This window comes from Diceros bicornis, chromosome 9 (genome assembly GCF_020826845.1).
Source record: "Diceros bicornis minor isolate mBicDic1 chromosome 9, mDicBic1.mat.cur, whole genome shotgun sequence".
Classification (NCBI taxonomy): domain Eukaryota; kingdom Metazoa; phylum Chordata; class Mammalia; order Perissodactyla; family Rhinocerotidae; genus Diceros; species Diceros bicornis.
The window spans coordinates 33,313,777-33,331,087 of record NC_080748.1 but is presented as its reverse complement, the minus strand read 5'-3'; the positions used below and the strand labels follow the sequence as shown (position 1 = coordinate 33,331,087).

At 41.1% G+C, this 17,311-nt stretch overlaps 1 protein-coding gene across 1 annotated transcript in view; it reads right to left on the bottom strand.

The window, feature by feature from the left end:
- ENOX1 (ecto-NOX disulfide-thiol exchanger 1) overlaps positions 1-17,311 on the bottom strand; it is a 259,199-nt gene that overhangs the window by 12,848 nt on the left and 229,040 nt on the right. Inside the window, exon 13 of the mRNA XM_058548228.1 lies at positions 9,562-9,664. Within this exon, the coding sequence (XP_058404211.1) occupies positions 9,562-9,664 (103 nt within the window). The remainder of the gene's footprint in view (positions 1-9,561; positions 9,665-17,311) is intronic.

Below are 17,311 nucleotides of genomic sequence, written 5' to 3'. Positions count from 1 at the left end.
TCAAAGGGGAGACCCACACTTATATGAAATGCAGTCAGGGTGAGCACTAGACGAGCACATCATTCTTGCACGAGGTCACCCTGTGAACTGCAGGGACCTTGCATTGATCTGGCATAGGCTCTCACGGCCCCCTGATCTCCTGTGGGATGGGTGGGATCAGTTTTTGAAGGAAAGTTCCCAGTTCATCCTTAGGCTGAGGACAGAGAACAGAAGAATCTAGATAAGCACTCTCAAAGACCTGTCTTCAGAACTCTGCTTTTATGAGGTTTTTATTGGTTTAGAGTGAAATGAGGAAGACAGAAACAATTTATTACCCTTCTCCATAAAGCTAAAACCTCAGTTTTCAGAGATTGACCTGTTTTCCTGAGGTATAAAGAACTGCCATTTTATTCTGAGATTATGTTCTTCCTTTTTTGCTAAAATGTCCTTCTTTCACAAAATAATGGTGATGAGAGAAGGTAATTGTAATATCTTTCAGTGGCAAATAGACATTTGTAATATACTTAAGTGGAATTGTTTTGTCCCCCTCCTATACCACTTTATTTGTTAATATACTTTTTAATTTTATAGACCTGGCAACTACTACCCTGTGTCTGAAATTCTCAGATCTGGAGAGGTGGCATTGTAAGCAATTCTGTTACTAATAAGAGTTAAAATAGAGAAGTTCTTGAATTATTTACTTAAAAAATAAATTAGAACAGAAGTGTTTAAAAAATAACACTTTCATTTGCATTTCTTAAGTGGGAGAGAGGGGCAGAATTCTTGTGGATAATGGCTTCTCTTTCAGGATGGTGAGTGGGGCTTTCCCTGCTGTCCCAGGCTGGGGACAAGTGGTACTATGTCCACTGGTTTCCTCAGAGAGCCTCCAACAAATGGTAGGCAGCCCCCCCCCCCCCCCCCCCCCCCCGCCCAGCCGCCCATAAGGAAGAGGGCAAAAGAAGGAGAAGGAGTAGTCAACCCTGGCTTTGTGAGAAGGTGAGGGTGCTCCTAGGGAGAAGCTTTTTCTTTTCCCACACAGAGTTCCCCTAGGGAGGGGAGGGGGCACTCCCAGAGAGTGGCTCACAGAGACTGGAGGAGGGCTGCAAGAGGCCGAAGCAGCATTCCTTGCCTTGGTTGGACACCTGCTTAGGAGGCAGACTGATCTGGCTTTGCACTGGCCTGAGCACAGGGGGTATGGCAGGGCTGAGATGGGGAGCTGTGTGGCACTACAGCCTTTAGGGTGACATTGATGAGTGAGTTTCCCATGGGGCAAGGGGGCATCTAAGAAAGTAGAGGGGCTTGAGCAGTCTTATGAGTAAACTACCCCAATGGCCCCAGCAAATAGAGAAAAACAACATTTTTCATATTAATATCCCCACTGGACAGAGACTTATCAACATCTCCTGGAACCCACAGCTTCTCCTATAAATGCCCATGGGAGGGTGATGTGAAGTTAAATGTCTTCAATAGAATGAAAAGAATGAGTCAGAAAAGTTTGGGTGTGGGGGTTGAGAAGGAGAGGTTGATAACTCTTGGCCTAGGAGATGAAGTGCCGAAAGAGGAAATTTAGGGGTACCAGAAATGGGCAGGACTGGAGTGGCTGCTTTTGTGGCCTCTGTGATGTTAGCATCTCTCTGTGTACATGTACTTGCTCTTCACTGTTTACTGTCCCTCAGCCCCAATCTTAGGTCTGCAACCCAAGGAACTCTGCCCTTAGACAGTCTTTATATGTTCTGGTTCAGTATTGGAAATGTAGTATACATTTACAGTAAATGTACGTTGAATGAATTTATCTTCTAGAACTGAGAATAGCCAGTATACTTGTGTAAAAATTCTGTTGTTCTATTATCGATAAATGGGGATAAATAAGAACCTGCAACATTGCTACCAGTACTAACCGATGACGTACTACTCTTTCAAAAATCAGGTAACTTGGAGGCATTATTCACTGGTGATTCCTGCCCTTAACTCAGCCTGTTACGGAGTCAGAAGGACAGAGTAACTTGGATGTTTTGGGCATGGAAACCTTTTCTCAAAACTATTTTGATCATAAAACTAAGCGGCAAATGCTCGTATGATTTCTCTATATATTTCTAAAATCAGATTAGAAATCCACACGCACGCATGAGTATTTTCCCTTAGGAGGGTATTCAGAACCATCCAGGGTGGTAGCTGATATTAACAAGCCATTAGCTTTCTTTATAAAAGTGGGGCCAAGGTAGGCAGTTAAATAAAGGCAGTTAAATAAAGCTTTCCCAAACTTTTCCTCTGGATGGCAACCAGGTTATTGAGTATTGCTAGACAGACAGCAGAAATGGGAAATATTAGTCATCATCCTCCCAAGTACTGCTCCCCTCCCAGTCCCCACTCCTGCCCCTGCCCATCCCAGGAGCATCAGAAGCATCAGTCATGCCACCTGAGAAAATGTAGTTTCTAGGCCCTAGTTTTGGATCAGATTCATTTGGGTGGAGCTTCCTAAATAAACAACTAAAGCCTCTTTGCAGCTCCTTTAAAGGAACTGGGATATTTCCTGAGAATGGAAAGTAGGATAGCTGCAACTCAAAATCTAGTGAAAACTGCTACAAACCCAGAAAGTGGAGACTATTTTATTGTCCTCTGGGAGGGAACTAAAGGCTTGGTAAAAGGAACACTAGGAACTGAGGGTGGAGAGCTCAGCCATTACTGAACTGGTAGATCTCCAAAGGGGTAGACTCAGCAATTGGTCTTGGCTGTTTCCATGGAGAAGCAGAGGTCTCCATAATTTCAGAATGGGTTTCCCAACAGTGGAAAATACAACTGTTAAGTAGCTAATTTGAGAAAATAAAAAAGAGTAGAGGAGCCTGTCAGTACTCTTGAGCTTTTTGCACATCTCAGGGCCTTAAAAATGACTTCAGGAAGATACACAAACTAGCTCTGTACAACCTGTGGCAAATCTCTCATTAGGAAGGTCCATTTAATCAGGCACGTAAAGGCATTTTGAGCTTTCCCATCAAAATCATCTAGTTTATTCTCATTTTTAGACCTCAGTAAGCCCAAGGGAGAAGCATTTAAATTATACAGATAGTGCTAGATTTTTACTGCTTCATTCACTTTTAAACATTTTCTTAGCAGCAATTAGGTACCAAGGTGCCAGGGACACAGCACTGCACAGAGACACGAGGTTCCTGCTCTTGGGGAACTTGTATTCTAAGTGAGCAACGCAGATGATAAACACAAAGATTAAAAAGAAAGGAACCATTTCAGACAGTGGTCAGCATAGTGAAGAAAACAAAACAGGCAATAGGATAGGATGCGGGGTAACCTCAAGCTTGGTGGAGTGACATTTTACATCAGGAGGTCGAGTGAAGGTAAATCTTCCTGAGAGTCAAATGAGAAGGAGCCAGCAACAGAGAGCCTGGGGGAAGATCACTCCAGGTACAGGCAACAGAAACTGCAAAGGGCCTGAGGTGGAAATGAGCTGGTAGGAACAAACTTGCCTAGAGAATGGTACAGCATGTGTTTAGAGGTAGGTGGGGAGCCAGATGACGTAAGGGCCTTGTATGCCAGAGTAAGGGGTTTGGATTAAATTCTATATATAGTAGGAAACCAACAGAAGGGATCTAAGTGGGGCATGATATGATCTGAATTATGTTTTAAAATTTTCATTCAAGCTGTTGTGTGGTGTACAGACAAAATAGAAACTGGGAGACCAATTAGAAGTGTTTGCACACAACCTGAAGTTGTTTTACAGGTATAAGATAGTAGAGTTCATGTTTATATGTTGATGGTATAACCCTCTACTTACATCTAAGATCACTGCCTAAGGGGCAATGCAGCTTTCATTACAGTCCTCATAGGTTACAGAGTATTGAGTTGAAAAAGAGGAGAAAATAGATCCACAGTGGATAAGTGATTTGCCCAGTGTATCAAATGCCGCCATCCACAAGTATTCAGAGTGAGCCTCCCCTGCTTAGGGCTGTCTAAAGATTATCAGGTACTGTGGTTTGTCACAGGGCCCATCAATCCCACTCCCATCTTTTTCTCTTATGGACTCCTATTTTAAAAATCTGATTGGTTACTTGATAAGAACAAAATATCAATTTATACATTAAATTTGGTCAGGACATTATTCTCTTTGAGTTGAATGAGAAATGGAATCCTACCAGAATATACTCTTCTTCCTCAGGCTGCTTGAAGTTTCATTCCAAACTCTCCATGTCAACTTGTAAATTCTGGCTGAAATTAGCTTTCCCTGCATCCACACTGGTTGGCAGCCTCCTGGGAAACTTCAGAAAACCCCAGGCCCTATCAGCTACTGGAGTAGGTGGGCACCCAGGGATCTCCAGTAACCTCAGCTCTGCAGAGGAACAGCTGTCTCTCTCTAGACACAGTCGTATCTTGCTGGAAACCAACAGAAGCCTGACCATAAGCCAGCCTGAAATATTCTTGCTTCAGGTTGCAGCCCATATGAAGGCTCCATGGACACTGAACTAGAGAGCTAGCAGGGAGGATGTTATGTGAAATCTGGGTTTCCCACTAAGTCATGAGGGGACAGCTGTCTGTGGCCAGCTGCAGAGTGATAAAGCATTTATGGGAAGTAGAGAGAGGCAAGACTGTGAGTGGGTGGGAGAAGAATGATCAAACACTTGTGGTTTAGTCTGATGCTTCTCAGTGCCTTGGGATTCTAAAAAGATTTAATTTTCCAGAATGCAGTTTGTTCCACTTATTTGGTGAGTATAATACCTGAACTTGTATGGTTAGTTTTTTTTTTTTTTTTTTACTATCTCTTTGTCTTATTTTAACTAAATCCCTGAGACTGTGTTTGGGCCTTTCAGTAAATTGTTCCTTGTATCTGAAAGGGCCTTGATGACTCCCTTATCTATCCGGAGAAACTCCGTGAATCCTTTAAGGACTCGCTTGACTGTCCTTTCTTCCAACAAGGCATCTGTAGCATATGTAGCCCCGTCTCTCTGTTTCTGATTTTAGTACGAACCACATTTCACTGTCATTAACTACTTTCTTTCTCCCTTGACTGTGAACTTCTTGAGGGAAGAGATCCTATCATCACCATCAGCTAACACCAGTCTTGACATATGGCAGGACAGTAGTTCTCGAAACATGGTCCCAGAAGTGCCTGCTTTGGTATCACCTTGGATGTTAGTTTTACAATAAACAGAATCTCTGTCGGGGGGACCAAAGAGTCTGCCTTTTAAACAGGCTGCCCAGATGATTCTTTTTTACAGTGAAGGCTGGTAATTTTTATCATAGGCTCTTGACAAATGTTTGTTGATTTATTGATATGGACATTTGTGTCTTGGAAACAAGATTTAGGTCAATGATTCATTCTTTATGGTCAGCAGCTTTCAGAGAAGAACACACTCCTCAAATCACTTTTCTCAGGTGCAGCCTAAATATAGCCTCAACTCTATTCACTGAAAATACCAAAAAATCACTACTCAACCTTCTTTAAGTGTATTTTTCTACATTCTATTCATCTGCTTCCTAATATCCACATATTAGGGGGAACATTCCAATTCAGACATAGACAGGTTGTATGCAGATGTGTGAAATGGTGACAGTGATGGAAATGGAAATGGTGGTGGTGGTGGTAGGGGGAGGGCTTGATTTAAAGAAGCATCTTGGTTACCCATAGTATGTACATCCTGATCTGCAGAGGAGTCAGGATGATATGTAAAACAGTTTGCCTGATCATTAAGAATTTGAGGATCGTTCTCAGGGGTCGGGGGAAGTTTTGAAGTACAGCTACCTTATAAACAGAGTTGTTGAGCGGTTTTGACTATATCTGGATGGGATTTACAATGATGACTAGCATTAACAGGGTGCCAGTCAGGGCTGCTGGGACTGGAAATCTGTTGTGTTGGAATTAATTAAAAGGCAAGAGGAGACAGAGTGATACAGACCCAGAGTTATACTGTCAGCATCTCCTCAGAGCTAGTTGCCTATCAATAAAAAAATTTTGATCCATTCTCCTTCATAACAATAGCCAGTGGTTTCCAGCCAAACACAGCTCCAAGCTTTGGTTTAAAAGTATTGGTCTTAAAAGACTTAAAGTATTTGGTCTTAAAAGTACTCATTCTATCCCACACAAGTTCAGTGCATGCCAAATCCAACATGTAGGCCATATGTGAAATGAACTAGGAGTTCTGGCACAGACACTAGGTAATTTCAAGCTGACCTAATGTGCGGTGACTATAGAGTTGTGAGATGTAAAATGCTACCCTGCAATGCTTCCATCAAAATGTAATTTTTTTAGGTCCAATTATATGTCAACCTGTCTTCACAAGGATTGATTGCAAAATAAATAATGCAAAAATCATAATAATAAAGTGCTTTCTAAGGGCCTGTCTTCTTTAGTTGAGTTGGAACATGGCACTCAATCCCCATTAATTGTCAAGCAGAAAGTTTGGCAGAATGGTTGAACTCCCAAGGGACTCAAGATCCAAATCTGCAAAGCTGTAAATAATGTTATCAATGAAATCCCACTAATCTTCTGTAATATATACCTAACTTATATGTTTAGTCTCCAGTTTTATAAAATGGTCATGAGAATATCTGGAAAGAATATATACTTTTGCCCAGATAAATCAGTGTCACAAATAATCACAGATAACTAGGACTACTCATTGTTTAGGAAGTTCTAGCTTCAGTTTTATGTTCTCTGTAGATAGAATCCATTTAAATAGCTTATTTCTCACCTCCCCTTCTCTTCCAGGCAATCAAGATTTGTGCCACTGTGTATTTTTAATATAACATTTGTGTGTCCCAAGAGGGTGTTGAGTTATCTGAATACATTTGCATATAGCATATACTATAGGCGTCACCCAGATGTGATGAATATTTTGCCAACAAGTATTTCTAACACAAGAGAGTTTTTCTGCTGTGCTCCTGGCCTTCTAGACTGACTTAGAGCAGGCCCACTGTATCCTCTATATAGGTGTAATTATTCCAAGGGAAGATTCCAGGGAAATTGCAAAGAGTATTCCTGACCTCTCCAGATGTATAAGAAGTCCAGGGGACTCCCAGAATCATTCTGCCTACAAGTATTCTTCAGAAAAGAGTAGCCCCAGACCAGAAACTCCTTTTCTCTCTAGCCTGGTCCAAAGCAGTTTTGGACCCATATTCTGTCATTCTGTCCCTTTCACAGTTCTTATCTAGATTCCAGAAGCTGCTGAAGAGGTCTTCAGGGTCACAACACTCAGGTTTCTATGAAGTATGAATGGCCAAACTCAACTAGCAGGGAGGCATGTTAAATAGTAGGGGGCAACTGCGTTCTCCAGCAGGATCCATTTTGCCAATCTTGGAAACTCTTCCCTACCTTGGCATTCTTTTGGATGATTATTCTGTCTTTGACTACAAAAAAGCATAAGTACCTAGGGATTCTGGGGGAGAGTTTGGGCAAGAAGTCACATCTGTAATCAACCTTTCATTAAGTAAGGTAAAATAAAATACTGAGGTAGAGAGGAAATGGAGAAATGAAGGAAAAAATTAAACTCCTAAGTTTATTTTAATCAAAAACTTAAATCTCCAGCCTCCCTTCTACTTAAACATTCTTATATATTGATTCAAAATGGGTATCACATGCTCTTTCTCTTTTGCTCAACCCTGAACTTCAAATGTTAATATAGGTAGACCAGTTAAAAAGACCAGAAGCGAGCGGGAAAGTCCTGGAAAATTTAGAGTTGGTTGTGCCTACTTTTTATTGACGATCCTGACTTATTAAATTTTTTTCTTTCTAACACACTTGAATTTACCAATTAAAAAATTTTCTTCTAATTCTGAAGACCTCAGCAGAAATGACATGTTATAAATGTAGCCCTCCTATCTACTTCCATTAACCTACAGCGTGTAAAGCATATCGTTTTTTAAATTTTGAGGTAGCTGATTGAAAAAAAAATGCGTGTATATATATATGTCTGTGTGTGTATATGTGTGTGTGTATATATATGTATGTATATTTATATATTAACTATTTAGAAGACATTGTAAATGAACTGTGTTCTCCAAGTAGAACATAAAAGGAGAAGCAATCTGTAGTGAGGGGCAGGAAATAAAATAAAGAAAATGGAGACCTAGTCCCATTTTTTAACCTTTAAGTGGTCTGCATTATTCAGACTTAAACAAAGAGAGCAAGTTTACAAAGAGAGCAAGTTTACTGCGGATCATTATGTGCATTGTTCATACCCTAAAAGCATCATGGGGAAAATAACAACTTTGTCACACTGAGCAAAAGAGAAACAGTTGTCAGAGTTTGACACATTTTCCAATAGAAAAAAAATCCAGTTGCCAACTACATATGGGTTCATTTTGGGTTCCTGGAACTGGGAGCACATCAACATGTCTTATGAAACTTGTGCACGGCATGTGATTACAGCTGTATATCATCAGAGAGAAAAAAATAATTGGTTTTCCTTGGAGTATCTCTAAGTTGATATCATATTCAATAACCCTGTAGTTGAAAAATCTATATATGATGGATGAAGTCTGGACTATCTTTTGAATTTAATTCCTCCTGTGCCAGCTTCTGCAGGAAGCCCTGGTGTACCTGTCATTTTGAGGTAAGTGCATGCAGTATTTAGAAAATGCAACCAGGTGCTACTTGTGCCAGATAACGAACTACAGAACAATTTGTCTTGCACGTACAACAGCCTCATACTTCACTCTTAACCATGCCACGGAGGAGCCAGTCTAAACTTGGAATCCCATGCTAGGGTCAGCGCCAAGGTGCAGCTTGAATTAATGCTGTGCATCACAGAGTGAACATGGTGGCTGCTCCCTGTCTGGATTTGAGGACTTTGGAGACAGCCTTAAACATACAGGCTTCTAAGGTGGGGTTCCGGGGACATCACCAACACATCCTCATCAAGAACTCTTGCGTGTGAGAATAAGTACTACTTCTGGATCTGCTCATGATGATGATCAAAAGGGAACATTTAGAGCTTTGCGTCTGGTCCAGATAAAGAAAAAGCCAATCTAGATGTATTTTCTGGGCCAACAGAATGTTTTTTAGGTGAACAGCAACGTCTTCCTTCTACTTTCCCCTTCCTTAGTGGCCAGCTTGTTTTATTTATCTTGGATAAATGAATCCAAACTTGGGCAGGGAAGTCTGGATTTGACTGCCCTGGATCAGCCTAGCAGGGGTAGTCTGGACGCCCCTATATCATAAGCATTGCAGGTCTGGTCTTGGGGCTGACCTCAGGACGTAGCCTCTCTTGAGCCTGGGGACGTGGCTTGGTTTGGAACTTTTGGACTGGACCCAACATGGCCTCCACTTCGAAGTGATGTGTCCAAATTTTGAAATTCATATTTGTAACATGTGAGATGCAATTAATCTGTCTTCTTGTACTCAGTTTTATGATGGAAAAGTAACATACGTGGTTACAGAAGAGCAAAATCCCCACTGGTTTGTATATCCCTAATTTGAAATGTATATAATACAATCTTGACGAAGTTAAACTCACCTCTGACCAGAAGGCAAAGCTGTTTAAACTATTAACAAGTTGGAGGTGAATTACTTAAATATTATTTAAGTAAATTACCTAAGAATTATTTAAGAGAACAGATGAGGAAACAGAATTTCCTTACCAATTAGCAGAGCTTCTTTCTCTGATTTTAAGCCTTGGCTTCTTTTCTCAATATTGTTCTCTCGGTCTTGGTTGACCAATGCGACTGTCAGCACATTGATTTCCTATAAAGTTAAAAAACAAAAACCATACAGGTGTTTATGTAGATTCTGTGAATTTCGATAAAAGCTATCAGGTCTTTTAAACTCTATAGAAGAGGATGTCACTTCATTTATAACTGAAGATCAACTTTTATAAGTAATTGATCTATTTGCCCAACAGTAGAAAAGTAATTCTAAAACTTAGGCTCCTAGCTACCACTCCAAGCAAATCAAGTAACTCTCTGCAAAAGTGGCACATTTGGCGCCAGTTATCTTAGGTTTTTGTCCATGTTTTGATTAAATTCTGTTGGCAAAAACTGTATTTGACTATAGCTACTTTAACATGTTTTATTTGAAATATGAAAAATTTTCTTGAAAAGCATATATAGACTGATTTATAATTCTGTGCTAGTAATTTGTGTGAGTGTGTGGGGAAACAGGGCCTATTGGGAAGGTGAGATACGATTGTTGTTAGGAGTGTTTAAGTTGAGTAAGTATATGTCCTTATACACAACTGCAAAAGGTAGATAAAGCAAAGGTTGGGAAATTCTTTTCTTTGGAAACTAAAAATGAAGAATTGTACAACAAGCCAATAACATGTGAAACAGTGAGGCTGGACTATTTTTAGTTCTCTCTATGGTCTTTTTTATTTAAAAACAGAGAAAAAGATTTAACTCATATTCTCCCAGACTTGATATTAGCACTCAAAATGGAGAATGATTTACTAGAAAGTCAAATATAATGGTCAGAGACCAGCATATATAGGATAGTAGAATCATTAGGGTAGTTGAGTCTTGGAGGGAAATTTCTCACTGAAAGATAAGCTTCAAAGAAGGACTAGCATATTGAGCAAAGAGTTAAGGACACTGTTGCCATTAGATGGTGGGGAATCTGCCAGAATTATAGAGGATAGGTAGGGAAGGACAAAGGAGAACTTAGATGGTCTGGGCAAACGGTTTGGCAGGTGTTACCAGGGCCAGAACTGATTATACGCTAGATAGATAGCTAGTTAATACAAATTAACAAAATTGGTCAGATAAAAGCATATAGGACATTGTTGGGAGCATGTTGGGCATGTAAAGAGCACAAACCCCATCTGAAGGCATTCAAATAAAAAAAAAGAAAGGAGAAAAAAACCCGAAAAACCTCAGTGCCTGCCAATCAAAATAGATCTACAAGCTGAATTTAATCTATGAGCTACTACTTTGTAAATCAGGGATAATTAGAAATTGCCAGGAAAGAAGGCTCTCCTGAGAAATTGCAGTTGGTAGTATTTGGTGAGCATTCTGGAGGCTCCTCGAAAGGTCAGACTTACTTGCTGAAGATTGAGTGATCAAGACTGAGAGGTGAAGATGAGTAAGGTAAAGAATTGAGGGAATCACAGTGCTGTGATGATAGATCAGAGGGAAGATCTTGGTTGACCTAGAGGGTACCAACAGAGGCCTGGGGCTAATGGTAGGAGTGTGCCCATGAGGGCAGAGGTCAGAAAGGGTCTGGGGAATGGTCCAAGGCAAGTCTGGACCCAGCTGGACATAAAAGGTCACAAATATGAAAAATGCTCTTATACTTCAAAAAAGGGATTTTGGGAACCACCCCCAGTGGAAATACCATGAAGAACTTTAAAACAGAATAAACCCAAAGGTTTATGTAGATAGGATTAGAACATTTTCTAAAGAGGAGCTACAGGGAAGGGAATAGGAATTCCTTCTGTGATGAAATGACATATGGTGTTTTCTGATTAGGCTGTTCAATTAGAGCAGAGAAGGCTGTGCGGACACTTCATCTCCCTGGGCTAGTGGGGTCAAGGAGCTTGCCGAGTTCTGTTGGTGGTATGCCCTAAAGACAAATAGGTCCCACAGGGACGTGGTGCTGGGCTTCCACGCCTGGGAGGGTAAGACCGCTGAGCAGAGTCCAGTCTGTAAAAGTCTCCCAGCAGAGATTTAGGAGGAAGGGGGATGGAAGAATATTAACTAGGATGATGATCACATCATTTAAGAAAAATAGAAATAACAAACCCCAGGGCTGAGTAGAAACAGTATCTCCAATAAAGGGTGATCTGTTCACAGCCTGGATGATAATTGGAACCAAATGAAATTACTGAGAAGAGTTTACCAGACAACAGGCCCACATTAATTGCCAAAACTGAGTGGTGTCCTGGGGCCATCACACAGTTGAGGATCCAGGTTCAGTGAGGGAAATGGACCACAGAAGGCAGGCAGCATGTCAGGAGCCAGCAATAAATGGCAAGGGCAGAATAGATTGAGACCACTCAAGAGTGCTGTTAGGCACCTGTCCCCATATTCAAAAGTCATAAAGAAAGGGGACTTTGAGCAGGCCCCAACAACTGCTACTGAATCAAGAATGTCTACAAGGAGCCAGATGTGGCCTACCAGTGGCCGTGCTTTGATAATGTTTTAGGGTAAATGAGGTTGGAAAGGTAAGAAAGAATCCTAGGACCACCTTTCTGTGGAAATATTTCTTGAGATTGAATATTGTTACCTGTGCTCCGCTGACCACAAATGGTGTACTCCTACGTGGTCATCGTCAGTGACTGTGGCGTGAACACACCTCTCTGCAAGGCCCTCACAACAGCCCAGCAGGGCTGGGCCTGACAGAGACCTGAGGCTTGGCAGATGCTTCAGCCTTTGGGTACTACAGTGAGTTCTGTCCAGAGTGGACATGGGGCTGCTTTTCTGACTCCTCCAGGAGGGAGAAGAAGAATTATGCTGGGAAGTGGTACAGGACTCATGAAGCTGATCAGCCAGGCTCCAAGGAGTGCTTGCATATTGTGCTAAGTTGGCCTCAAGAATCTCCAGAAGGGGAAATGTCACTTTCATTATAGTCAAAGGTGTGTCCAAGCATATTAACTAGAGACTTGGGCCTATACCGTCATTTAGTGAAGTGCACCAACTTGTGACCACTCAACAGAGTTACTACTGACTTAGCACCCTGGAGCCTAAGCCTGCCCTGGGCATGATATAAAAGCTCAGCCTCTTGCTGACAGAGTCACAGGATTAATGATATGGCTGAATGCTTATGTCACACATTTTGCCAGAGACAAAATTTAAAGTTAATACGGATGTGTTTTAAGGGCTAGAAGAGAGCATCGTGATTTTAGATAGCCACTTGATGTGCTGCACTTTTATCTTTTTCCACTATTAAAAAAAGAGGAGGGGCCGGCCTAGTGGCCTAGCAGTTAAGTGTGTGTGTTCCGCTGCGGCGGCCCGGGGTTTGGATCCCGGGCACGCACAGACGCACTGCTCCTCAAGCCATGCTGTGGCAGCGTCCCATATAAAGTGGACGAAGATGGGCACGGATGTCAGCCCAGGGCCAATCTTCCTCAGCAAAAAGAGGAGGATTGGTGACAGATGCTAGCTCAGGGCTAATCTTCGTCACCGGAAAAGAAAAAAAGAGGAGGAGTGTTAATAATGACTCATGTATCATGGGTTCCTTGGAAAATAAAGTTAATTGGATTTTTCTGTATTTACAATAGGGCTATTCAGTTGAACAAGAGAATTACAATTATTGGTAGCTGTGAGTTTGGGGTAGTCTTACAAAGTACAAAGTAGATATAAGCAACATCTCTCCCCTCTTTCTATGTTTTCACTTGGTGTCTACAAATCTAAATTATCATCTAATGTTTGTCAGAAGAGCTCCATCATCATGACTGGTTAAGGTGAAGGGAATACACAGAGAGAATGTGGGACTAAATAATTCCCCAAACCAAACCTTTGTTGCATGTAAGCTAAGCCTGTTTTTACTTTCAGCCACCCAATAAATATTTATGCCACTTACTATATTACATGCCTACTCTATGCCCAGGAATGCAAAGTTTTTAAGGATACTGAGTCCAAAGTGACAAGAAGCGTGTGCTTATCCAGAGGCCAGCGAGCAATTCTTATAAAAGGTCTGTAAGAAAGCTTATAAGAAATATCAGTGGATGAAGCTGGAGAAGTATGTAGATCATGATAAGGAATTTGGATTTTATCTGGAAGGCTTAACTAATTAAGAGTGTTCAGCAGAGGAGTTAGATGAACAATTTTGTATTTTAGGATGTTGGTTTGGAGGCAAGTGAAACTGGAGGCAGGGGTGCCAGGTTGAAGCCTACTGCAACAGTCTGTTTTTTACCTTTTCATGATGAAGGTCAAAACCAAGTCAATGGTGTGCAGAGAGCAAAATGTAAGAGATATTTAAGAGGTAGAACTAAAAAAATCTGATGACCTGGTAGAGGAGGAAAATGTTGAGAATGAGTAGGTTCCTCAGTGAATAGGAAAATAGAGAACTAAGTATGGGGGAAGATGACACGTTCAGTTTTGGAAATGTTGAACTTAATGTTTCTATGACATCTTGTCAAGATATTTGGGAGAAAATAGGATATACAGGGTTTTGAATTTAGAAACCAGGCCCTGACAGCTCTTTTTACAGGCCATTTCTCAGGCTTGTGTTTGCAGCAAGCAACCCTGATGTCTCCTTCTAGGACAAAGAGAAGGCTTGTTTACTGCTTGATATAGAAGAGGTGGCTTCCCCAAGCTCAGTGTTCCTCTTCTGTAACATAACTCACTGTATGTGCAGACTTCTATCTGGGCCCTTCTAGGGGGGGATGATTAGGCTATAAGATCCACGAGGGTAAATCTGGTGAACCCAGGACAGCTGTCTGGTAGCACACAATAAAACTTTAAACGGACACTTGCCAAAGTCTTCTCTGAGAACAACCCATCACAGTAGGGACAAATTGACCGTAATACTAAACAATAAGGGAGTACATTTTCAAGGATATCAGAGGACATAACCAGTTTATGCTTTCATCTCTAACTCTGGAAAAAACATGGCTCAAGTCTAAGTCCTACCTTAAAAGTTTCTTATTCTCTACCTAGGATGCTCCAACCTATCTATGTAGTACTTGGGGAACAGATTTTACTAAAACATTGAATCATAAGTTAGAAAGGCTCTGCCCTTTTCTTAAAAACTTGACTGTCCTTATTACTCCTTCCCACCCCAAATCTCTGGAAAATGAAAGGAACCTTATCAGAATGGGAAAATGTCATCATTAGAAAAATAAAATTATGAAGACTCTATCTTTTATTACATTAAAATCCTTTACCCTGATAGATGTAATATGACCTGATGAATTATGTGTCTACTAGATGTTCTGGAAGAGGTGTTCCAGATGCCTAGAGATTGCAAACGGGATGTGGATAAGAGCAGATGGGGTTGGGAGGTAAAGGAGGTTACTAAGGACAAATTGTTAATGGTGTACAAAGTATACAGTGGGAAGGAAACATTAGGATGGAGATCAAGAGTTTGCTCACAGTGAGATCAATAGGATTATGAAATAGTATTCTGAGGGAAGTGGCAAGAACACCATTCATGTGACACAGTCAAAGCACTCCAGACTAGAAAATGCACAATAGGTAACAATTCTGCACTTGGCAGGATAATGAACAAGATAATCTAATAAATCTTTTCTTAGTCTACCTTTTAACTCTAAAGGTTAGACACTTAGAAGGAATCATTAAAGGGCTGGAAGAAGATGTTTTCAATAACTGGAAACTAGATCTCATGGACTTTTTAAAAGACTTCGTAAAGAGTTAGCTACTTGAAGGCAGAAATTACCCCTCTCAGAGTCCTTGTCAATTACTTTGATCATTTCTCAAAGTAATTCATCCATTTAGAAAAGCTCTTTTTCAGTAATTTACTGAGCTAGAATTGTGCTTTGTTGTTGGTTTGTTTTTGTTCCTCTCCACTCACCCAAGCCCATAAGAGCCAAGACTATGGCTTCCCCAGCTTCATAAAATCCTTTCGTTATTCCTTTCATTTCACTTTTCCTGTGACCTCCTTGACTTTAGTGCTATTTTCGTTCTACTGCAAAGCTTCTTGAATACGTGGTGTACACCCACAGTGTCTACTGCCTCATCACCTGAAATCTCAGCTTTCTCATCAATCACCCCATGAAACTACGCTTTGAAAGATTTTCAGTGACTGCAGTATTTTCTCAGTCCTCTCACCATGTGATATTTGACATCACTGACATTAGCCCCTCTTAAACCATCTGCCTCACTTGCTTCTGCTATATAAGAGGTCCTAATTTTTTGTTTAGTCATCATTGGCTGTTTTACTCCCTCTGCTGGCCTAGTACACATGGAGAAGGTTACTTTCTTCCTCCTCTTATACTGTTAACTTTGGTACTTGCCGAAGTTGTTACCATTTTTTCTTCTCTATCCCCTTTTATCAGAGTTCTTTCTTTCTCATGGGTTCAACTATCATTACACTTAAGTCTAACCTCTGTTCCTTATCATCAGCTAACCACGGGGCTTGTCTGCTTGAATTTACCACTGCCTAGTTCAAATTCAAAATGAGAGGTGACCATGAGGTGGTGGAAGAAACAATACATACTTGACTTCTAGCCTTGGCTCTTCCACTAACAATGGGTTGACCGTGGGCAAGTCAGTCAACATCGGCAAGCCTCAGATCACTTGTCTAAAAATTAGGGTGCTGGGTAGGGTCAATCATCTCTGAATAATGCTCCATGGAACCTCATCAGCTCTATAGAGGTGACATGGAAGGTCCCAGGAACAGAGCTCTAGAATTCTCTCTCCGTTACTACTTCCTCCTGTTTTATAATACAAGTCTTCTCTGTAAAGCCTCATTTAAAGAAATATCCGTATTTAAAAAAATGTCTGAACCCAGGTCTTACCTGTTGTGGTTCTTCTAAAATTCTATAATTCTGTGTCTAAGATCCAATTCATCTCACCTGTAAGACTGCATCCTCTTCTAACTTTTCTGTTTCTATTAGTAGCACCATCACTCTTCCACTTGCAGGGGCTTGAAACCCTCATCTTATCTTTGATTCATCCTCTCTTGATCCCTAAGTGCTTTTCAGACCTCTCTAGATCTTGAATTCTATCTGGTCTCTGTGAGCTGTCTCTCATGCCGCTGCTCCCATTCCCACCATGGTGTTCTAATACCAGTTCTCCTAGTTTCTTACTTTGACCGCTGCCAAGAACCTCCTACTTTGTCTCTGCCTCTGGTCTCTTCCTCTTCCAATCCACCTTACATGATATCATCAGATCACTTCTAAACTGCCACTTTCATCTTGTCAATCTCCAATTTAAAACTCAGAAGCTTTCTGATAACCCACAGGAAAATGCCAAACTGAGCCTGGCATTTCAGGTTCAATCCTACCAAAATAGCCTATCCTCTTTATATGTTATGTCCAGATATGGTCTTAGGAAGCCCCCTCCTCCCTTTCCTTCACCACTTCCTACTTACATTTTTACACACAGCACAAGTCCCATATTTCTCAGAGGCATTTATTCCAGGCCACTTGCAAGTTTTCCTTATCTAAACACATTTCCTGTGTCACTTATGTGGCAGTTGACCACTCATACATTTGCGAAGAACTGACTTTTTACCTGTGTTTGTGTCTTCAACAAAACCGCCCACTCCCTCAGGGCAGTCACCACATCTGAGCAAGTGAGGCGGCATGGCCAAGTGGAACCTGTGTTATAATTCTGTCACCATTATTTCTGTACTGGATAACTTTAGGCAGAGCATATCTGAACTTTCTCTTCTGTAAAAGCATGGATAATAACCTATGCTTATCCCCAGGGTTGCTATAAAGACCAAATGTCATAGGTGAGATGGGGCTTCTGAAAACCATAAAGTTCTAGG